This window comes from Meriones unguiculatus, chromosome 2 (genome assembly GCF_030254825.1).
Source record: "Meriones unguiculatus strain TT.TT164.6M chromosome 2, Bangor_MerUng_6.1, whole genome shotgun sequence".
In the NCBI taxonomy this organism is placed as follows: domain Eukaryota; kingdom Metazoa; phylum Chordata; class Mammalia; order Rodentia; family Muridae; genus Meriones; species Meriones unguiculatus.
In genome coordinates, this window is record NC_083350.1 from 77889031 (window position 1) to 77912971 (window position 23941).

General features: G+C 45.3%; 1 protein-coding gene across 2 annotated transcripts; it reads left to right on the forward strand.

Moving 5' to 3' along the window:
* Window positions 1–5872: 5872 nt before the first annotated feature.
* On the forward strand, window positions 5873–18754 carry Naca (nascent polypeptide associated complex subunit alpha). 2 transcript variants are annotated; one of them, XM_021637725.2, is made up of 8 exons: window positions 5873–6011; window positions 6799–6870; window positions 16838–16923; window positions 17318–17395; window positions 17714–17860; window positions 18138–18266; window positions 18374–18496; window positions 18617–18754. In XM_021637725.2, exons 2-8 carry the CDS (start codon window positions 6801–6803, stop codon window positions 18629–18631), a joined length of 648 nt encoding a protein of 215 aa, XP_021493400.1. In that variant the 5' UTR covers window positions 5873–6011; window positions 6799–6800; the 3' UTR covers window positions 18632–18754. The 2 variants fall into 2 exon arrangements, with proteins under 2 accessions (XP_021493400.1, XP_060233715.1); XM_060377732.1 differs by lacking the exon at window positions 5873–6011 and adding an exon at window positions 6544–6610.
* The last annotated feature ends 5187 nt before the right edge of the window (window positions 18755–23941 follow it).

Here is a 23941-nt window from a genome sequence, read left to right on the forward strand (position 1 = left end):
GAGGAATTAACATCTACTCATCTGTATACCAGGAAGGCCCTGTCCAACAGGAAGTACTTAGTTGCTAAATCCAAGGTCGATTTGAGAAAAGAAACTTAAGCCAGGAGTGGGGGTGCACGCCTTTAATTCCAGCGCTCAGGAGCCTGAGGCAGGTAGATCGATGAGAGTTCCAGGACAGCCTGCTCTACAGAGAGAGTTCAGCCCATCTAGGGATACACAGAGAAACCCTGTGTCCAAAAACTCGAAAAAGAAAGGAAGAAAAGAAACTTCAGTTTGTAAGGAAGCTGCACCCCCACATCACTCTATTCCCCTTCCCTCAAGGTTGGTTTGTTTTTCAGAAGAATGGAGTCCTTCAAATTAGTTACTGTAGCTAGGAGATTTTTCCTCAGAGATTGAGCTGTGCTGCTCAAACTGACCCAGCCTCCCAGGAGATGTGGTCAGATGACCCCAGTCATCTGTAACAGTGCCTGGACTAGCTCCAGTGCTAACAGTAGGAGACAGTCCTGCATGTGTTACCTGTTGTCATCCTAGCAGTACCCCAAAGCAGTAACTATTGTCTCCATCTTCCAGATGGAGGCAGAAATAGACTAGGTAGCCTAAATGATCCAGATGAGATTTAAAGAAGATTGTATAATGGCTTTTATGGGGTGGAGGGTTGGTCTTATTTAGCCCAGGCTGGCCTCAAACTCTCTAATATAGTCAAAGATGACCTTGAACTGAAGCCCATGCCTCTATTTTCCATGTCCTGGCATTGTAAGCTCTCTTGTCATGCCTGGTTTTAGGCCTAGGCATCAAACTGGGCCTTCACACACACTGCCAAAGTATTAACAACTGTTGGTAGTTCGTAGTCACTCCCTCTGATATGAGGGAGAGTTCAGAATTTCCCAGTCCTTGTAAAAGTCTGCTACTGCAATTAATCCTGACTTGCTCATCCTCATTCTCACTCATTATACTCAAATGCTCAAAATATTTTTTTCCCCTTTCATTTCTGTCTTCTGAGCATGGGCGTTTTGCCTGCCTATGCATTACATGCATGTAATGCCCCCAGAGCCCAGAAGAGGGCTTTGAATTTCCCAGGAGTTGTGGTTACAGACAGAAGTGCTGCAGGTTCTGGGAATTAAGCCCCTATCCTCTGAAACAGCAGTTAGTGCTCTTAACTGCTGAGTTGTATCTCCAGCACAGATTTTATTATTAAGTTTCAAACCAGGGACAAACGCTGGGTTGCCTATTTAACATATCAAAGTGGACCTGGACTTCAGGTTCTCCCAACATCCCCCAGTCCCTACCTGTTACAGGGTATGGCTGACATACCCTGCCCTCTACCTTGAACTCTTCAGCCCAGAAGCTGGGCTGCCTTGCCCCAAGAGGCTCTTCCGTATATAATCCAGACATTTGGGCTGCACTTTTTGTACCTTTGGCTTCCAGGCTTCTGCACCTGATCTCCTCTCCCTTGCCCTCCCTCCACATGACCCAGCTCAGTATGGTCATGTCCACTTGGAACTCCCACAGATATCCCTGCCTCTGGCTTTGCTCTCCTACGTATCTCTACTAAACTTTCTCCTCCACCACATCTAGGCTGTCCTTTCCTTTTTTTTTTTCACCCCCCACACTTTTTCCTTTACTTGCTCGTTTATGTGCTCTTGGTGTGTGTGTGCTTTGTGGAGTCTCTTGTATCGGTCCACGGCTTTCAAGGACAGTCGCCAGGCATACGCAACAAGCACCTATACCAGCTGAACCATGTAGCCAGCCCAAAGTACTTAAAGTACTTTTCAGAATATTCAGGTTTCTCAGTGCTTCCTAAAACAACAGCAAATTGAATAAGTAAGTGTTAAGTTAGTGGTATGTGTGGGACTGTAATCCCAACATTTTGGAGGACTGCAGCAAGTTTGAGACCTGGACCTACAGAGCCTGCTGTAAAAACAACAAAAATCTTCAGGTGATCCAGGTTCAAAGTGGTTGAGTCATTTTGTAGAACTAAAAGATGGTGTGTTAAGTCAGTAACTATTTCTTTTATAAAGTATTGGTTTTATCATGTATTCTACTTTCAAAGAGTATAAGGTTTTCGTTTTGAGACAGGTTCTCAATATCTAGCCCACGCTGGCTCCAAATTTGCTAGGTTCAGAAGCAGGTGGGTCTCTGAGTTCAAGGTCAGCCTGATCTACACAGTAAGACCTTGTCCTGGAAACACAAAGCAAGGTCAGGCTTGATAACCCATGCCTTTAATTCCAGCACTGGGGAGTCAGAATCAGGTAGAGTTCAAAGTCAGCAAGGACTACTGAAGAGACCTTGTCTCAACAAAATGAACCAAAAGCCTTACACACAAAATTCGCTTTGTGGAGGTTTTGCAAAGGATGACTTGGTCCTGCCTCTGCCTCCCAAATGCTGGATTTCAGGTTTGCACCACTACTTCTGATTTTATATGGTACTGGGGATGAAACTTAGGACTTCTTGCATGCTAAGCAGTCACTCACCCAAACAAGCTACATTCCCACACTCAAGTGTTGCTTTTACTATACAATCCTGCGACCCTAAAAATGGGTTGAGCTGAATCTGAGAAGTGCCCAAACTATCAGGCGAAACAAATTGTAGTGTATGCTCTGTGTGTGTATTTTTTTTCTGGAGAAAACGGAGTTTTTCCCAGTCCTAAAAAGGTTATTTCCAAAACTAAAACCTAGGTCACTCCTCCAATGGTGCGAATACAGGCTCTGTGACATTTGCTGTTAATTCGTGTCTCATTTTGTTAAAGATGAAATGATGATACACAACAGATTTTATATGAAAGAGGTTTATTGAATGGAGAGAGAGAGAGAAGGAAGGAGTGAGACACAATAGGGGAGAGGAGAGGGCAGGAGAGAGGAGGAAGAGAGTGAGAGAGCAAAGAGCAACAAAGAGGCAGGTTGGTCCTTTTATGGAGCAACTGAACCACGCCTACTAGGTGAGACTACTGGCTGGGGACACATGACATCATAGGTTGCTAGGCAACCTGGAAACAGGCTGCCTAAATACTAACATTCCTCCCCTTTTCTATAATTAAAAAATGAGGAGCTTCAGCTGCTTCTCGTGTAAGGCAAGTTAAAAAAAAAAAAATATATATATATATAGGTTCATTGGAAGCAGCTCTTAGTTGCCATACAAGGGGGTGAAGAGATAAGAGAAAAAATAGCAACAAAATGTCCAAATGAGGGGAAGCATCTATTTCCTTTACTCCACCCATTCACCTGACCCCAAGCTCACCAGCATCCTCTCCTCCTTCTAGCTACCCTACCTACCAGTTCTGACACGCTGCTTCCTTTACCAGCCTCTCAAGTGAACCCCCAAGTCTGGGATGTCCAAAACCCCTCTGTCGCTAGGCACCATTCCCCTCTAGTCATTCAGCTACAGGATCCCACTTGGTATATCACCTAAGCTCAATACCTACTTCCCCTTAAGACTTGGGGGACTTGAGCCTTCTCTGACCTTCTAAGAAAAAACAAAAAAAACCAAAAAAAACCTCCTTCACCCCACTTAATTTTTTAACACCCCTATATTTGCAGTTACAAAGCTCAATGGAACCTATTGCCTGGTTCAAGACCTCTGGCTTCTCAATTCTGCAGTTGTCTCCCTCTACTCTGTTGTAGCTTACCCCTATATTCTCCTCTCCACTATCCCCTCAGGGACCTCCCATTTCTCAGTTCTGGATCTCAAGGATGGATTCTTCTCTATCCCCTTGGACACTCAGTCACAAAATAACTTTGCCTTCACCTGGACTGACCCCAACACCCTTGTTTCTACCCAGTTTCCCTGGACTGTCCCACCCCTGGGATTGTGGGACAGCCCGCACCTGTTGGGCCAGGCCATGGCCTCTGATCTACTCTTCTTATTGCTCCCTAAATCTAAACTTATACACTAAGTAGATGACCTCCTCTGCAGCTCATCCCTAGGAGTTTGCTTCCTCTTTCACTAAACAGAAGATTATTCCAAGAAATGACCAGACAGATATGGAGTCTGCTTATACTGGTCTTGCCAAATACACGTACCAGCACAAAAAAAGTTCCGTCACCTGTATAGGAAGACTCTACTTCTACTTCCAAGACCCTTAGGATCCCAGATGGGAAACAGGCATCACTGGAAAACTCTACCACCACTACACACCTGATTTACCGATAAGTACCACCCATATCCAGAGAAAATACATCCCAATTATCCAATCCCTGGGGATAGGAGAAGTAACAATACAAACCTGTCATTTTGTCTCCTACTTTAGACTCTGACCTCGGCTTACAAGCTCCGTAACACCTCCAACCAGACCATTTTAAAGCTTGTTGGCTGTGTGTCCCACCTGGGACCAACTCAGAGTTATCACTGACAGCTTCTCTGTCAAGTAACCTTACTTCACCATTTACTAACTGCCCTGACTCTGATGTTGCCATAACTCCTAACTTTTTCTTACCACCCTCTTTGACATGGCAAGTTGTTTCAAAGCATCAGGGACATACTCTGTAGGAATGCTAAGTTCCTTAGACTATAATAAAACTATAATCCTCAATACTTCATCTCAACCCAGATGCCCTACTGCTAATAATTCCTCGATTCTTTGTGGTACTCTGGTCTACCATTGTCTGCCTGCTTCCTGATGAGTAGTTTGCACGCTGGTACTCCTTTTCCCCTGAGCTGGGGGTAATAAATGAAAAGGAGGCCTTACTAATTCCGGTTGTGGACTCAATAGCTGCCCAGCAGGAGAAGAAGGCAATTCAAATCTTGCCCCTCTTGGCTGTTGCACAATCACAGCAGCTGTTGGGACCAGGACAGCAGGACTAGCCACTTCAATAACTTTGTATCATCAGCTTTCTTCCCAGTTTATCCAGGATCTCCAGCAAGTGGCTCAGACAATACTAACTCTACAAGGATGGATCGACTCATTGGCATCAGTAGTACTTCATCTCCTCACTGCTGAAGAAGGTGGCCTTTGCATCTTCCTTCAAGAGGAATGCTGTTTTTATGTCAACCAGTCGGGTATAGAAAAAGACAAAATCCAACAACTCCAGACACATATACAAAAGCAAAGGGAACAGTTCGAGGCCTCTAATTCTTGGGCCTTTGACAACCCCATTAAGAAATGGATTCTGCCCTTCCTCACACCTCTTCTGCTCATCTTTCTGCTTTTGTCTTTTGCACCCTGCTTTATTAACTTCTCACATTCCTCCAACAACAAATGCAAAAATTCTCCAGTCAAACCATTAATCAGTTACTCTTACAGGATTATTAACCTCTGCCCACAGAATTGGATGACAATAACCATCTAGTCAACCCTGATGGTGGGCACCAGCTATACCCTGAAAATGACAAGGGCCCTAATAAGCAGGAAGTAGCTTGAAGAGCAAAAGTCACCCCTGTGCCCTCCCCACCATCACCCCCTTCTTAGTTCCTCACTTTTTAAAGAGGGAGGAATGTTGGGATTCCTAAGCAGGCATCTCTACGGCCAGTCCCCAACGGACCTGACAAAATGGACATCAGGCATCTGTGAGGTCACCTGCGGACCACCTGCACATGCTCTGGGTCACCTTATAAGAGAACTAGCTCCTGCTCCCCTCTCTCCTACCTTGCCCAGAGATGGTCTCTTGTTAGCCCCTCCCTTTCCCCTGATAAAACTTCCCAAGTGGAACCAGTCTCAGCCTTGGCGTGATTTATGAACCCGCTGCACAATCCTAACAGAAGAGGGAACCAGGACTCCGTTTTAAGCAGCTGTTTGTCGCTGCTTCTCCTCTGTCGGGGTCAAGGCCATGGCTGGGCGGAGACCTGACAACTCCAGGCAGGCCCAGGCGTCCTCTTAGGAATTCACAGCCTTATTTAGACAGCTGACAGCGCACCGGAGAGCAGCTGCTCCGTCGCTGCAGGAAGTGAAGGCGGTGCCTGACCCGGAAGCGCATGCTGGCCCCGCCCCCTCGGCGCTCGGCTTCCTTTTGCAACAGGCGTGGGTCACGCTCTTCCTCGCTCTCTTTCTACCGCCATTTTGGTTCCGTGTTCTCCGCACAGTAAGTCCGGTCTACGCCACTGCCTTCTATCCGTAGCCATCCTCGCTTCTTGCCAGCCCAGCGGCCTTGGGGGTTTTGTCACGGCGCGTCGGTGGCTGTGTGGGGCTCGGAGTTCCTGCTCGTTCCCGCGCCTGCGGACAAAGTGGGGCCTGCGGCTGGCGTCCAGGCAGAAGCGGGACGGACGGGCCGCGGGTTGGCCCGGAGTTTAGGCGTGGGAACGTGGAAAGCTTTGGGGTGTGCGCAGGAGAGGTTGGGCGCGTCTGTAGTTGCGGACGGCGTCCCAGGAACCCGGCGGAGGTTAAGGGGTCACTCGCTGCCCTGGAACTTGCAGCGCCGTGTGTCGAGGGGTTGTTGGAACTTGTGGCACCTTGTACTCTCCTTGCTCTTGAGAGTCCGGGGTTCTCAGGCCAAGCGGCGTGAATGATAGCACACAAAGGGGCTCAAGAAGGGCCTGAAATCTCATCGTTAGGGTCCAGACCTTGGGATCCTTTCCTTGGGCTTAGAGCACGCAGTAACGATTGCTGTCCTTGTGGGTCAGGCGAGAACTACAAGGAACCTGGGCAGTGCAAAGTCGCCAGAGTGAAGTGGCTCCGTGAGAGGTTAGACCCCTTTAGTAGAGATCTGAGGGTTGGGTCATATTCTCGCCCTATTTCCAGTCGCTCCGGGAAGGTTGTGGCCGGACCCTGATTTGTTATCGTTCTTGCACAAGTTTTTCAGAACGCTTGACTCTGGGCTGGGCAGGTGAATTCGCCCCAGCTAATTCGGGCCTCCGTTTTATTCCATTTAGAAATGCCTGGTGAAGCCACAGAAACCGTACCTGCTACAGAGCAGGAGTTGCCACAGCCTCAGGCTGAGACAGGTAGGTGCCTATAGCGCTTTTTAGTGTTTCATAAAGTTGCTCCTGAAGCTATTTATTGGTGGGTAAGGTGACAAATATATTTCTGCCTCTTGGAGTTCCATTTAAAGAAGTTTTTAAAATGGAATTGTGGCATTAGTAATAAAACTTAATTTCTGTCTTTGACGGGGACAGGGGACACTTTAAGAGTAAAAAATTTTAACTTTTGAGAGTTACAGATTCCATACCCGGCTTTTATGAGTTACACCAGGTGCTAGAAAAACTTGTGTGGAATCTAGACATACAGGAAATCTGAGCAGGGAAGGGCCGGGTGCTTCTGGTGGCACAGGCAGGCCAAGGAGACCTGAGCTTTGGTGAAGTTACGCCAGCCAGCGTCGGGGTTTTAGATAGCCGGGATTGGCACTGAGCCTCTCGTCACATGTGTGGATGAGATCTGAGCTGCTTGTAAGCGTGTCCCACCCTAAGCCTCAGCCTGGGTTAGTTAACTTGTAGGGGTTGATGATGTTGAGATGATTCTGGTGTGCTACAATAGTTCCTTATATGGAACTCCAAGCTGACATAAGCTCCTGTGGCTTTTCAACTGAAGTAGAATGTAGTGTGAAGATAGGCTTTGAATTCTGGTTAACAAATTTTGACATGAAACTTAGAAACACTGAAAAAGAGTGTGAATGGTTTTGCTGAGTCAGTTCTACAGAACTAAGTGAAGGGTATCTTAAACACAAGTCCTCTGCTTTGTCTTTTGATGTGCACTGATGTTGTGCCTGTGTGAGGATGGGTGTCACATCTAGGAGTTACTGGACAGTTGTGAGCTGTCATGTGGGTGCTGGGAATTGAACCCTGGTCCTCTGGAAGAACAGTCAGTGCTCTTAACTCCTGAGCCATCTCTCTAGCCCTTCCACTCTGTTTTTAATGTTGCCCATGGCAGTTTGTGTTTTCTTTTGAAATTAAAGTTATTTATACTTAAAAGCATTAAAATCTTTCCTCCCCACCTGTCTAATTTTAGCAGCTGAGGGGATTAATCCAGCTGCTAGACTAAAAAGGAGGTGGGGCCCTGTGCTGGGAAATGGGCAGTGGAGAAAAGAAATGTTCATCTCTGAGGATCTGCAGCTTCAGAACTAACCTAGAGTTAAAGGAAATTTTACAAATGTGGAAGCTGAAAATGGATTTAGAATAACCTGGTCCTAGCTTAAAATTATATCTAAAGCAGTCTTTAGTGTTGTTAAAGACATTCCTAATTAGTCCTAACATGCACATGTATTGAGGTCATACCTGTGTGGTGTCTGTAACTGTTAAGTCTTATGGAAAGAATGAAAACAATTAGGCATTGTTTATAATATAAAGGCAAGTAATGTGGACCTTATCCTATCTTTAGGTCCAGCGAGACTTATTCCTAGTTCACATGTTCAGAAGTATTTGCATTATAATTAGAAGGCTTTGACCTACCAGTTCTCCCAGAAAGACTGGTTCATCCACTTCTTTATCCTATAATCTGTTAATAAACTGAATAACTTGTGAGTTGGGTACTATTGTCCTTTTGTTGTTGTTGTTTTTACGCCCTTCCTAGGTACTTATCAGTTGTTAACTCTTTGATTTAATCCAGTGTTATCTTGAATGGCAGAGTTCTAGACTTCTTCAGAAATTTTGGTCAAATAGTGGACTATTTTACTTACCTAGATTAATGCAGGTGTGGGCCCTGCATTTTCTTTTTTATTATTATAATTCTCTTAGAAAGTATGGCTTAATTTGGGTTTAGTTTCGTGATATAATACTTACCTTGCCCTCCTTTGGCAATAACTAAAATTTAAACTGTTTGAAGAGCTAATATTGCTACAGTATGGCTGGTTGGTATTAAATGTTCAGTTTCAGCTTTAGTAGAACTGAGTTAAGCCAGGTATATCCTTTCTAAAATTTATTCAAACATAATCAGATCCCCTCCTCCCATAGGGCCTAAATGTATTCATACTTTTTTCCCTTTATTCAGACAACCCATCATTAACATTACTCATAAAAGACTTGGACCAGGTGTGGTAGGTGCCATCAGAGATAGAGACAGCTAGACCCCTCTGAGTTCCTGGCCCCCTGGGGCTATATACTAAAACCCTGTGCAGAAAACAAAACATGGGGAATGATGTTCACTTTGTGAAGGAGGTGGAGGAAGGCGTACTCCCAGTCCACCTTAAGTTAAGTTGGTGGCTAGTGTCATGGGTTGTAGTCCCAGCCATTTAGGAAGCTGAGGCAGGAGGATTGGAAAAATTCAAGGCCAGCCTAACAAGTTTGATGGGACTGTCTCAAGAGGAATAAGGTTATATACATATATATTATTTATTTTATGTATGAGTGCTCTATCTGCATGTACACCTGCATGCCAGAAGAGGGCATCAGATCTCAGTATAGATGGTTGTGTGTGAGCCACCGAATGGTTGCTGGGGGTTGAGCTCAGGATTTCTGGAAGAGCAGACAGTGCTCTTAACTTCTGAGCCATCTCTCCAGCCCCAAGGTTATAATTTTAGGTTGTAGAGTTCTTGCATAGCATGGGTGAAGCCCTAGGCTGAATCCTGGTGAGGGGGTGGGGAGGTTGTCAACTGTGCTCCCCATTTAGAGATGAGCTAGTATTAGACTATTTGCCCCACCTTTAAAATGGTTGGCTTATTTTTGTAGAACGTGGGAAATGAGAAGGATGTAGTGCACTTAATTACTGAGATATGTATGGGCAAAGTTGATACTGCTTGTCACCTGTGTCTAATCCTGTGTGGTGACCTTCATTCTCAGATTTTAAACTCCGTTATTTCCTGTGGGGCATGTGCACAACTCACCTTTTCCCTCTCCTTTTATCTCCTTTTTTGTCCTGTTTTGGTTTTTATTTTACTTTATTTTTTGCTTTTCTCCAGCTGTGCTTCCTATGTCTTCAGCCTTGAATGTTACTGCTGCTTTAGGGCAGCCTGGACCTCCCCCTCCTTGCTCCCTGGCCCCCCAACAAAGTCCTCTAGTAACTGTTAGTCAGCCTTCCCCATTCCCTTCTCCTAGTATTTCCTCAACCCCTTTTGAAGTTCCTTTTGCCCAGCCATCTTCTGAAATAGTTGTGCCTTTGGGAACTGCCCCTCACACTCCGACTTTCCTCCCACACCTAATAGGACCTCCCATCTCCCCAGCTGCCTTAGCTTTGGCCTCTCCCATGTTAGGTCCAACTCAGAAAGGCCCCCATTCCTCGTCAGTTCCACTGTCTCTGGTTGCCTTGGCTCCTCACACAGTTCAGAAGAGCTGTGTATTTCCTACTTACCCTGTCACCTCATCTTCACCAGGTACTGTAGCAGAGTCAGGGCCATTGACGTCTGTGACAGCTTCCACCACTCCCTTAGAACCAAAGGCCTCTCCTAGTCAGGTTCCCTCTCAGGTAGACCTGAATCTGAAAGGCACTACCCCAAGTCCTCCTGGTGTAGTCAGTGCTTTTCCTTCCCACCTTGATACACCCCTGGCCTCTGTTCAACCTGGATTAACATCCTGTCCTCAGACGCTATCCACTGCTCCCCCAACCATCTCTTCCCTGATCAAAGGTATCCCCGTTTCCTCAGCTATGCCACAAAATATGTTAAACCTTAACCCAAGGGGACTTGTTAATGCACCTGCTCAAAACACTGTAACTCCCAGCATCCCTCCAGCACCCCCTAGTTCTCTGGGCTCTCATCTTTCAACTTTACATCACAGTTCTTTGGGTTCTCCTATCCAACCTTCAAGTCAGTCAGGTCCTGGTGTTGTGTCAGATCCTACCATTTCTGTAGAACAGTCTCGCGGTGTGCTATCTTATCCACCTGAGAAATCTGTAGTTTCTCCCCTTCCTTTCAGACATGAGCTGGCTGCTGGTTCTGTGGCAGCTCCATCTGTTGACAAAGGTTCCTCTGGTATTACTGGTGTAATCTGCAGCCCTATTGGCTCCTCAGACTTAGCTGCTACTACATTGTGTCCTACAGTGTCTCTCATTCCCAAAAGTGGTTCTAATGCTGCTCTGCAGCCTTTGGTAAGTCGGGTTCCTGCTTCTCAAAAAACTGGCTTAAAAGAAACTCCTGTCTGCTGTGTTGAAGCCATCCACCCTGTGATGGATAACCCTTCTACCATTTCTGTAGCAACTGCCACTTCTGTCTCTCCTCCAGTTTCATCCGGCCATGGAAGTAGTAAGGACCCAACTTATCCTGCTACCGCTCTTGTAGCACCTGACACTCACAAGCAACTTCCTGCTCCATCATTATCAACTACTCTAGGGATACCAGTTTCTCCTCTGCCAGCCACTGAAGGCCTTAAAAATCTCCCCACTTCAGTTTTGCTAAATGCAGGTGCCACTGTTTCTCCAGCCCAGGCAGAACTCCCTACCAGAAAAGATTCTACTCTACAACCCTTGGCCCTAATGGCACTTAAGGAGTCTTCCTATCCCCAGACTGCATCATCTTTGGAGGGACCTTCAGAAGACACTGTGGGGGGACCTGTCCCTGTATTGAAGCCAGATGTTGCTGCTACTTCTTTCCTGGGCTCTGACTCCCCAACTGCTGTCAGGACAGATTCTTACGTTAGCCCAGACCCTGTCAGTCTACCTCTCAAAAGTTCTATCACTGCCCCAGCAATGGCTCCATTTCTTTATGAAACTTCGGATTCTAAAGAGCTAGCTCCTGGGACTGCCAGAGATAACTCTACTTCTAAAACATCCACTCCTGCCACTTCCCCTCTGGGTCCTTTAGTCTCTGAAAGTTGTCCTATGGCTCCATCTATGGCTTTATCCCCCCAAAATGTTTCTGTTCCTATGACAGAAATTCCCAAGTCTATACCTGTTCCTGCTCCTCCTTCAGCTGGGATTTCTTTTTCCGGTACAAAGAAAGATGTTTCTAATGGGGCGTCTTTGACTTCTTCTCCTGAAGGGCACCCAGATGCTTCTATGTCTTCCCAAGGAACTCAGTTTCATTTGGCTGATTCCCTGTCTTCAGAGCCTAGTGTCTCCTCTCAGACTATGAGGCCTGCATCTAAGAAAGGTTCTGCTCTCCCAGATGTTTTTCTTCCTTCTCCACTTGAGGGTTCCTTTCTTCCAGAGGCCAGTCTTTCTTTTCAAAGTCCAAAAGACTCACTTAGTAAGCTTTCTCCCATTCCTCCATCCTCCAAAGAGCCCTCCATTACCCCAACAGAGACTTCTGTATCCTCCCAAAAGGTTGCAGCAGAAATTCTCACTTCCCCTCAAAAGACACCAGAAGCCACAGCTTCAGAACTCATCTCAGCAGTCCAGTCCCCCAAAGCGGCTCCTATTGTACCAAATGTGACTTCTGCCTCTCCTAAAAATACTCCAGCAGCTGCAGTCCCCAAAGATACTTCAGCAACCCTCTCTCTCATAAGTGTCCCGGCTGTGACTTCTCTGTCTACCCAAAAGGCCCCTGCAGCCCCATCTCCTAATCAAGCCCCCATTGCTCTGACTGAGATTCCCACTTCCCTCAAAAATGCCCCAGCAGCTGCAACCCCCAAAGAGACTTTAGCAACCTCATCTCTCAAAGTTGCCTCTGCTGTGACTTCTCCCTTCCCACAAAAGACTCCAAAATCAGAATCCCCTAAGGGTGCCCCAGCTATGAACCTGGCACCCTCCAAAAGGGCGTCAGAAATGGCAGCCTCCAAAGAAGTCTCAGCATCCCATTTTCCCACAGAGGGCCCGCCAGTATCACATGTGGCTCCTACCTCCCCACCAACGTCTCCAGCAAATGAAGCATGCAGTGAGCTTGTAGCAAATTCATCCCCCAAAGGTGCCCCTGTTATTCTAGCTGAGAGTCCTACCTGTCCTAAAAAGACCCCCAAAACTTCAGCCCCCAAAGAAACTCCAGTAACCCCATCTGAAGTGGTCACAGCTGTTTCATTAGAGGTTTCTCCCTCCCCCAAGAAGGCCCCCAAAACTGCAGCCCCCAAAGAAACTCTCCCTGAAGGGGTCACAGCTGTGTCGCTGGAGATTTCTCCCTCTCCAAAAAAGACTTCAAAAAAGCACCCCAAAACTGAGGCCCCCAAAGAAACTTCACCTGAAAGGGTCATCACAGCTGTGCCATTGGAGATTTCTCCCTTCCCCAAAAAGACCCCAAAATCTTCAGCCCCGAGTGAAAATTCAGCCTCATCCCCAAAAAGGTCCCCCAAAACTAAAGTCCCCAAAGAAACTTCACCTGGAGGGGTCATAGCTGTGCCTCTGGAGATTTCTCCTTCCCCCAAAAAGGCTCCCATAACTCTAGTCCCCAAACAAGTTCCTGTGGCCCCATCTCCCAAAGGTGCCCCTACTACTCTAGCTGAAAGTCCTACCTCCTTCCAAAAGGCCCCCAAAGAAACTCCAGCAACTCTGTCTGGAAGGGTAACAACTGTGTCAGAGAGTTCTCCCTCTCCCAAAAAGGCCTCAAAAACTGCAGCCCTCAAAGAAAACTCAACCCTATCGCCAAAAAGGGCCCCCCAAACTGCAGCCCCCAAAGAAATTCTAACTTCACCTTCTGAAGGGAGGCTTACTGCTGTACCACTGGAGAGTTCTCTCTCCCTAAAGAAGTCCCCCAAAACTGTAGTCCCCAAAGAAACTCCAACCACATCTTCTGAGGGAGTCATAGCTGTGCCACTGGAACATCCTTCCTCCCCAACTGCAGCCCCCAAACAGATCCCTGTGACCCCATCTTCCCTAGGTGCCCCTAATACTCTAGCTGAAAGTTCTGCCTCCCCTAAAAAGGCCTCCAAAACTGCAGCCTCCAAAGAAGCCTCAGCAACCCCACCTTCCAAAAAGACACCCAAAACTGCAATCCCCAAAGAAACGCCAACAACCCTGCCTTCCAAGAAGACCCCTAAAACTGCAGTCTCCCAAGAAACTCCAGAAACACCACCTTCTGAGAGTGTGACAGCTGTGCCACTAGAGAATCCTCCCTCTCCCTTAAAGGCCTCAAAAACTGCAACCCCCAAAGAAACGCCAGCAACCCCACCTTCCAAAAAGACCCCCAAAACTGTAGTCTCCAAAGAAACTCCAGAAACACCACCTTCTGAGAGGGTGACAGCTGTGCCACTAGAGAATCCTCCCTCTCCCATAAAGGCCTCAAAAACTGCAATCCCCAAAGAAACGCCAGCAACCCCACCTTCCAAAAAGACCCCCAAAACTGTAGTCTCCAAAGAAACTCCAGCCCTATCTTCTGAGGGGGTCACTACTGCAGCACTGCAAATTCTTTCCTCCCCAAGAAAAGCCCCTAAAACAGCAGGATCCAAAGAAACACCCACAACCCCATCTCCTGAAGGGGTCACAGCAGTTGCACCAGAAATTTCCTTATCTCACAAAAAGACCCCCAAAATGGCAGGTCTCAAAGAAACAATAGTAACCCCATCTTCCAAAAAACTCACCCATACTGCAGCCCCCAAAGAAACTTCACTTAAAGGGTTCACAGCTGTTTCACTGGAGAGTCCTCCTTCCTCCCAAAAGACCCCCAAAACTGCAGCCCCATCTTCAGGCATCACCACTGCACCACTGGAAAACCCTCCCACTTCACAGAAGGCCTCAGCAACTGCCACCTCCAAAACAACCATCCCTGCTGAGAGACAGGAGATGGTTGTCTCCCCCAGAGAGCCCCTAGAAACCCCAGGTGTGCCCCCAGTTAAGAATCCTTCCTCCCGTAGAAAGGCCCCAGTGACTGTAGCTCTTAAAGATGATCCAGCAGCCCTGTCTCCCAATGCTGCCCCAGCTATAATTGTTCCCTCCCCCACCAAGAGCTCCAAAACTCCATCCAAAAAGGCACCAAGAACATCACACCCTAAAGAATTCCCAGCAAACCCTTCTCTTGAAGCTATCAACTCACTGCAAAAGGCCCCATCAGCTACAACCCCAGAGGAGAATTCAGCAGCCCAGTTAATTAAATGTGACCCTGTTGCCCCAGCAACAGGAGCTCCAAAAGAGGCCACAGCAGTCCCATCTCCTAAAAAGGCTCCAGCCACTGAGACCTCCAAAGAGACTTCAACACCATCTCCTAAAGGGGCCCCCAAGGAGACCTCAGAAACAACCCCCAAAGAAGCTCTCACCCCCACAGTTAGCTCTCCTTCTCCTAAAAAGGCCCCATCCTCCAAAAGGGTCTCTACTCTCCCAGCTATGACTCTTCCCTCACTTAAAGAGACTCCAAGCTCTAAAGAGGCTCCCATTCTCGCATCCATCACTTCTTCCCCAGAAGACTCCCCAACTTCCCCAGTATTGGTTGCTTGTAGCACAGGGACTGTTACCCCTCAGATATCTGAAAGGCTTCCAGCAAAGAGAGATCTTACTGCTCTCAAAGAAGTGCCTGCTGCACCTGCTCCAGAAAGTACATTGGTCATCGCTACTCCCACTCAGAAAGGCCCAAGAGCCAAGAGGAATTCTGCCTTACCTCCTCAGTGCCCAGATCCCTCTGCTAAGAAAGATACAAAGGCCCTTCTTTCTGCAGTAGCTCTAGCCCCTCTTACAGTCCCTGTTGACAAAGACTCTTCAAAAACTACAGAAGCTCTACCTGTTTGCCCTGCAAAGGGCGATGATCTTCACGCTTCAAAGGGTCCCATTGATACTGAGTCTCAGGTGGCTGTTACCTCTGACAAAGTTCTTCCTGAGGCTGGATCTGCACCTGTGGTTCCAAAGCCTGCTCCATCAGCTTCCCTGACACATGCTCCCTCCCCAGTTCCCCCTCTGCCTCCTAAACAGCCATTTCTCGAGTCTTCACCTGGGTCAGTGCTGGAATCACCCTCTAAGCTCCCAGCCCCTGCTGATGAGGATGAGCTGCCACCCCTGATTCCCCCGGAAGCAGACTCTGGGGAAGTGCCTGTCCAGCCGGTCCTCGTCAACATGCCCACCCCTAAACCTGCTGGGATCCCTGCCCCAGCCCCCTCTGCCAAGCAGCCTGTTCTGAAGAACGACAAGGGTATTTGTCTTGGTTTGCTGTGTGCATGGTGTGTTGCCCACACCCCCTTGGGGGCTACCCACCAATACTAACTAGGCTGCGTCGCTTTGTGCAGTATGTCTGCTTGAGTTTGGGCGTAGTACACAAAATGATAACTTTAAATGTAGAAGCTCTAAGAATATGAAACTAAATCTTGGTTTCTATCATCTCAGATAAGTTTGTGTCTTGTGTAAAGTCATCCAGACTAAGGTCTGGATCTAACCATCCTTTTTAGCCTAACTGAGCTGATACTGAAAACCAAGACCTACTAGGCCTTTAGTTTACTCTAATTCTTACCACATCACTAACCTTGTCCCTGGGCCTAGAATTTAATTTAAAAACAAAAGTTACTTGAAGCTCTTTCTTTTCTTTTTTACTACTTAGACTTAGTAACTACCGGTTGCCCAGGGACTTCCTTTTCTTAAGACCTGTTTTATTCTGGCCTAAGAATGGTGTGGGTGTATGCTTTCCTCCTGTCCGTAGACTTTCCTGATGCTTGGCCTTTCAAATGAAGGGAAATTAAGATGTGTCGATTATATTTAGAAGTGGGGGGGGGGGGAATCATAGGCCTGTATCTAGTAAAGGTGAGAACTATTAGAATTTAACAATGTGGAGGTGTTCCAGTGATGGGGTAATACTCTCTTGGTGAGTGGTTTGAAAGGCAGAATATATGTGCACAACTGCTTCTGACTTTCCAACCCCATTTAAAGGGTTTTTGATGAATTGTATCTGAAGATGCCTTTTGTCTGAATATTTCTGGAATGAGTGGGCTGGGGATAAAATTTGGAATCTCGTGGATGCCTGGTATTTGAACCAAGAAATAAAGAACTTGAGAGAGAAGGCAGTTGCAGCACATAAGCTACTTATTGTGTCTGGCAACTGTCCTACATCTCTTGATCTTGGATTCCTTGAGCTGGGTGACAGAAGCCAGTTGACTTACATTTAGCATTGTAAGGCCTTGCATTAAGGCAGTGACAGTTCAGGCAGGCTTTGATGAGGTGCCACCTCTAAAAATTGTGCTATTGAACATAAGTTATCTGTCATCGTAGGGTCGGGGACAGAATCTGACAGTGACGAGTCAGTGCCAGAGCTTGAGGAACAAGACTCCACACAGACAACCACACAGCAAGCCCAGGTATGAGTCCTCTCAATAACTTATGTCAAGAAAGCACTCGAAGACAAACATGTTGGCCAGTACCTATAATCTTAGCATGTGGAAGGATGGGACTGAAATGTTGCAAGTTCAAAGGTCAGCTTGTGACAGAGAGAGACCAGGCCTCCAAAATAAAATAATGATTGAGGGTCTAGCAAACCAAGGTTGCTTATAATGGACATGGCTATTTGAACTGTGTATCTTTGTAAAGAAACACATGGAAACAAGCATCCAGAGCTTTAGGTCTGTTTAACTCAGAGGCAGGAGGATTTCCAATTCTGGTCTACAGAGCGACTTCCAGGATAGCAAGGGCTACACAGAGAAACCCTGTCTGGAGAGAGGGGGGAAACAACAACAACCCCTTTTGTCTTCTTAGCTGGCAGCAGCAGCTGAAATTGATGAAGAACCAGTCAGTAAAGCAAAGCAGAGTCGGAGTGAAAAGAAGGCAAGGAAGGTAAGGTGGAGTTATAAAACATGCATTGGGGTTCTACGGTGTGTGTATCTGCAGTCCTAGCACTTGGAGCACCACGCGGAAAGAAGGATTTGGGAGTTACGGGCAAGCTAGTTGTGTAGCAAGTTCACAGCTAGCTTAGGGTACAAAAGACTATCACATCCAAAAAGGCACCTGTGGTACAACTCTTGGTGAACTACTATAGCTAAAAACACTCAATTATCCTTTTTTAATACAAACTTAGCCCAGGATGTTGAATGGTGCTTGTGTTCCTTTTTGTTTTTTTAAGTTAGAAACTTAATGCTCATTTCTCTTCTGTAGGCTATGTCCAAGCTTGGTCTTCGGCAGGTTACAGGGGTCACTCGAGTCACTATCCGGAAATCTAAAAATATCCTCTTTGTCATCACAAAACCAGATGTCTACAAGAGCCCAGCTTCAGATACCTACATAGTTTTTGGAGAAGCCAAGGTTAGTCAAATTTTCTTTGGGTGAGTTGCTTCAGAGCAGTTGTTTAATACTATTAATCGTCAGACAGTTCTTGCTGCAGTAGCAGGTGTTTGGCTCCTTCTCATATAATTTTGATACCAAAAAATCTCTAGACACAGCTTGCTTCTTTCTCCAGTGAAAGTCCAAAGTTAGGACACATACTCAGCTAACAAAACAGGGAGTTGCCCGAGATGAATTTTTTTTAACTTAATACAAACAGATCAACTCAACATGCCTCTATTCTCTGCCTTGTATGTAGATTGAAGATTTGTCACAGCAAGCACAGTTAGCAGCTGCTGAGAAATTCAAAGTTCAAGGTGAAGCTGTTTCAAACATTCAAGAAAATACTCAGACTCCAACTGTACAAGAGGAGAGTGAAGAGGAAGAGGTAGACCACGGAATCTTGTGAACTCTAAGCTCTGTGTTGGCAAATTTTGCTCCTAAACACTACTGAAGGTATAGATTTATTAAGACTGCTCTTTCTTTCTCTTTCAGGTTGATGAAACAGGTGTGGAAGTTAAGGACATAGAATTAGTCATGTCACAAGCAAATGTCTCAAGAGCAAAAGCAGTCCGAGCTCTGAAAAACAACAGTAATGATATTGTAAATGCTATTATGGTGAGTAGCCATTCTCATGAATCTTCATTCCAACACCTGAGCTTCCTTAGATTTCAATGACCTGAATTCTCTCTTTGCCTATAAATGCCTCTAATTATCTTTTTTCCTTCCCTTTTACAGGAATTAACAATGTAACTATTTGACAGCAAGGACATCTCCCCCCACCCCTTCCTCCCTTTTGGGTGTTTGAAAAGTGGAACTACAGCTTTGAAATTTGTGCTGTTTCTATCACTAATAAAGTTATGGCTTCTTGTTGGATGAACTCAGGTGCTTCATCTTTTCCCAGAAAGTAAATTGAAGATGCTTAATTTTAAGACCAACTTCAGGACACTCCCCATCCCTCAACCCCAAGGGTTTGTGTGTATCTCTGTGTGCAGACACTGTATGGGCAAAAATCTTTTATTTAAACATTTTAATACATTATTAGGTATGTTCTGTGTTCACACACACCAGAAGAGTGCACCAGATCCCAGCACAAATGGTTGTGAGCTACCATGTGGTTACTGGGAATTGAACTCAGGACCTCTGGAAGAACCTCAACTGATGAGCCATATCTTACAGTCCCCTTAAGTAGTTTTTTTTATTGATCTTACCCACACCTTTAACCCCAGCACCTGGGGGCAGGGGCAGGAGGATCTCCGAGTTTGAAGCCAGCCTGGTCTGCATAGTGAGTTCCAGAACTGTATCATGGACCCTATTTCAAAAAAGATTTTTGACAATATGTGACACAATGTGATCAGTAAGCTTTTTTTTTTTTTTTCGTTTTTGTTTTGAGACAGTCTCAAAACAGTACCCCAGGGGAACTCAAATTCTTGGATATTATGCTTCAACATCATGTGGGTTGGGTGAAAAGTGTGAGCTCCCACACCTGTTTTGGGTTTTGTTACTCTGGGACTGGAGAGATGGCTTAGCAGTTAAGATCTCCCAGGTGATCCAGGTTCAATTTCCAGCAACCATGTGATGGTGCTTCACTACTGTCTGAGTTCCAGGGGATCCAATGACCTCTACTATCTTCTAAACTCTGGGTACCAGGCACACATTGGTGTGTCACAGAGTACCATGAAAGCAAAAACATGACTTTCAGGAGTCCATTCTCTTCTGCTCCAAGGGAACTGGAAATAGAGCTCAGGCTGTCAAGAAAGGTAGCAGGTTCTTGCCAGCCTCCTAATTTTAATTTTGTTTTGAGACGGTGTATCTATCCCTGACTGGTGTGAAAGTCACTAGTGAGACCTGGCTTTCCTCAAATTCACAAAGATTGCTTCCCGATCACTGAATTAAGGCTTGCACAACAACCTCTTACCATTTTGAGACCTATAATATGCGAAGCACTGGACACATCAGCCCTCATACTCAAGCTTTTTCATCTACATCCTGGCAAGAACTATATTCCTATCTTTGTGTGGTGTCATGAGTTCAAGGCCAGACTAGATTAGTTTCAAACCAACCTGGGCTACAAAGTAAGAGCCTGTTTCAAAAGTCTATAAAATAGTATCTGAGGCTACTCAGCATTCTGTTGCTGTAACAAATAGCTGAGGGAAAATGATCTTATGCCCAGTATGCATGTCGTACACCTATAATAACACTTAAGATGTGGGAGCAGAAGGATTGGATGTTGGTTACATGCAAATTTGAGACCAGCCTGAGTTATAGGAGACTCAGAAAAAGGGTAGAGTAATCTAATGTTAAGAAATGTAAGGCTGGATGTGAAAGCCAGAAGCAAATGGGATAACAAAACTGCTTGTCCAATTGAAGTTAGAAAGCAAAAGAGGGACAGATACATTTCTAAAAGTATACAACAGGAAGGGACTAAGCCTTCAACATGTGAGCTGTTAAAAGACATTAGAATTGATTCAAAACACTGGGGGTCATGGTGGGAGAGGCCAACCTGGTCTACATGGCAAGTTCCAGGTTAGCCAGGGCTATACAATAACACTGCCTTAAATCTCTTGGCTTAGTCTCACGGAGGGTGGAGTACTGCCTTTTTGTTGCTTACAAAACTTAAGTTTTTCAATAGGTGAAGCAGTCCTGAACATGTCTCCATCTTTCATGTAATACTGTCTCCTGAGCTTTCACTGCCTTGAACTTTGTTTACATTTATTTATTTATTTATTTTTTTAGTGTTTTTGCCTGCATGTATGTCTGTACCAGTTTAATGTCATGCTTGGGGAGATCATGAGAGGGTGCCTGATCCCCTGGAACTAGAGTTACAGATGGTTAACTTTTTTTTTTTTTTTAAAGATTTATTATGTACACAATGTTCTACACACCTGTATGCCAGAAGAAGGCACCAGATCTTGTAATAGATGGTTGTGAGCCACCATGTGGTTGCTGGGAATTAAACTCGGGACCTTTGGAAGAGCAACCAGTGCTCTTAACCTCTGAGCCATCTCTCCAGCCCCAGATGGTTAACTTTTATGTGGTATGGTTGCTAGGAATTGAACCTGGATCCTCTGAAAGAGAAGTTAGTGCTCTTAATCATGGAGCCATCTGTTTAGCCCCTGCAGTTTCTTGAAAATACCATTAAATTTGCTTTATACATACCTAGTTCTCTTTTATAAGGCTGGCTTCAAACTCGATATAACCTTATTTTGCATCTGTATCAGCTCTCTGCCTCTGCATTCTGTGGTTTCTGTAATCCCTTCGTAACCATTCTATAACATTCAGTGTTGAGTGATCTGAGAGTTAAGATTGGAATAAAGGAACTGGGCAGTGGTGGTACACACCTTTGATAGAGGCAGATGGAGTTCCATGCCACCCTGGCCTACATGTCAGTCATAGTTACACAGAAACCCTGGGGGGTGCTTTTTTGCTATGGAGCAGCCAACTCATTTACATAGGTTTTGAGTTTGTTACTTAGTAACACTCATTGCTTGAACACAAAAGCATGTTTATACATGTTTCTGGCATAACTTACTGGTTATGTGAGATGTCTTACAGATCCACCTGCCTCTGCCTCCCAAGAGCTAGCATTAAAGGTGTGTGCCACCACCTCCTGGCCCCGTGTTTTTAGTGTTTGAGAAAGTGTCTCTCACTGAACCTGAAGAACAGTTTGGCCAGAATAACTGCCCAGCCAGCCCCAGGAGTCCTGTCACTGCCTTACTGGAACTGCTTTATCCATTTTTTTTTTTTTGTCTACATGAATGCTAGGAAACTGAACCTGTGTTATTGTGCCAAACACTTTGCCAACTGAATCATCTCTCAGCTTTCTAGAATCTTTTTCTATGCTATAAACGTTAATAAATACAAATAGACTCTTGCTGGCTGGTAGTGGCACACATCTTTAATCTCATCACTTAGGAGGCAGAGGCAGGTAGAGCTATGTGGGTTCAAGGCCAGACTGGTCTACAGAGTGAGTTCCAGGACAGCCAGAGACACAGGAAAACCTGCCTCAAAAACACACGCCCACGCCCCCCCACAAGAGTATATACACTTTTAAAGGTGATGTTTGAGGTGGTTGGGCATAATAACAAAGTAAGAATCACTGATAATGTTTGTGTGGAATTAAATGAAATTACTTTTTCTCTTGGGCCTGTGGCACTGGCAAGATGGGCAAGTGTTCTGGTCTCCATACTGCCAGGGAGCTCCACAGTCACCAACAGGAAGTGGCATGATAAACACTACAAGAAAGCCCACGTGGGCACAGCCCTGATGGCCAGTCCCATTGGAGGTGCCTCTCATGCAAAGGGAATTGTGTTGGAATAAGTAGGGGTTGGAGCCCAAGAGCCAAATTCTGCTATCCTGTTGACAATGGAAACACAGTAGTAAATTTTCATATTCTGGAAAAAAAAATGAAGTACTTACCTTGGTGTCTTTTAACCAAGAGCAAGCCCGGAAATTCTCTGCTTTACATTCCTGACTCTTTTATCATGCTCTAGCATCTGTTGCATGAGTCTGAATCTCTGACTGAAGGCTGTCTTGAGAAGCTCTTGTCTGTTTCTCAAAAAGCTTTGATCTTCTTATTCAACAGCTCAGAAAGCATGTGGGTTAGGTATGAAGGATATTTATTTTTGGTTTTTCGAGAGATGGTGTCTGTGTCCTGTGCCCTGGCTGTCCTGTCCTGGACTGTCTTTGTAGAGCAGGCTGGCCTTGATCCACCTGCCTCTGCCTCCCAAGTGTGCTAGGATTAAAGGTATGTGCCACCTTCATGCTGAAGGATACTTTTTTTTATTACTTTTTTTTTAATTTTATTTTTCTTATTACATTTTGTTAACTCTGTATCCCACTCCCTCATTCCCTCCCCAATCCCACCCTCCCTCCCTCATCTTCTCCCTGCCCCTGTGAAGGATACTTTTATAGACATCTTTAACAGCATTTAACAAGGGTGACTTGACTCCAGCTGGCCAAGATAACCAACCCTATGAAGCAATCTCTGAATAGTGGGAGAGAGGTTATTCATTTTATAAAGTAGCATTCTGTGTATTTGCTTTTTTCAGCAAATGACTATCATAGCATACATGTACACGTGAGTTACTTGCAAGGCAGGACATGGAAGAGTACATGGGAACAGCCATGTATTAGCTTTGGTTATAAGAGTTGATTATATATGAAATTTAAGCCAAGTAAGGTTGGTTGTTGCAGTGTTCTCGTAAAGGCAAGTAAAACGGGCTGGATCAGCTGTTGAGTGACTTCATGGTGTATTAAGTATGGCTGTAAGGTCCAGTAAAATTTCCAGCCTCTTAGGATATTTTTATAATTTGCATTGCCACAGAGAAAGAACATTTTTTTCATCTTTCAATATTTTTCATTGATGTCTAATATAAACATTTTTGCAGCCTCTTCCTTACCCTAGAAATATTCTTAGCTGGGTGGTGGTAGCACATGCCTTTAATCCTAGTTCTCAGGAAGGCCAGCCTGCTCTACAGAGTTGTAGGAAACATAGAGAAGCCCTGTCTTGAAAGTAACAAAAACAATTTTTGAACTATCAAACCAATCTTTTGGATATGAGAAAGCTCAAATAAGGCACAACAGTTTATTTTACCTATTACAGTTGGACTGTTTTTTGAGTTGTGAGAAAATAAAGATGAAGCACAAGAGAACATAAAGCAACTACTATGTTTGAGTCTAGAGCTTATTTCAACCAAAAACTAAATTTGTCAGGAAATTTGCAAAAGAAACCTGTTCCAACTTGGGTCGCATCAGCTGATAGCTGAGATCATAGCTAAAGCCATGAACAAAGTTTCCTATGAAATGCACTGAGATGAGGTTAGGAGCGACAGAGGAGTAACTAAAGGAATAGAGGATCAGTGGCTTATGAATTGCCATGCAGTGGAGCTAGTCTTCAAAAGTGTCATGAAAGACAGTTGTTTGAAAAGAATCTTTGATACAGGAAATTCCCAGTAATTTGAAGTTGTATTGTCTAGTGTGTTCTTTTTCAATTCATTTCATACTTTGTTACCAAGTTAAATCTTCCAAGACCATGTTTCAAACTTCAGTAGCATCCATTGT

Coding starts and splice junctions, on each gene's coding strand:
- Naca (XM_021637725.2), top strand. CDS start 6,801: ATGCCTGGTGAAGCCACAGAAACCGTACCTGCTACAGAGCAGGAGTTG. Junction 16,924..17,317: donor CAACCACACAGCAAGCCCAG/GTATGAGTCCTC, acceptor TTGTCTTCTTAG/CTGGCAGCAGCAGCTGAAAT. Junction 17,861..18,137: donor TAGTTTTTGGAGAAGCCAAG/GTTAGTCAAATT, acceptor CCTTGTATGTAG/ATTGAAGATTTGTCACAGCA.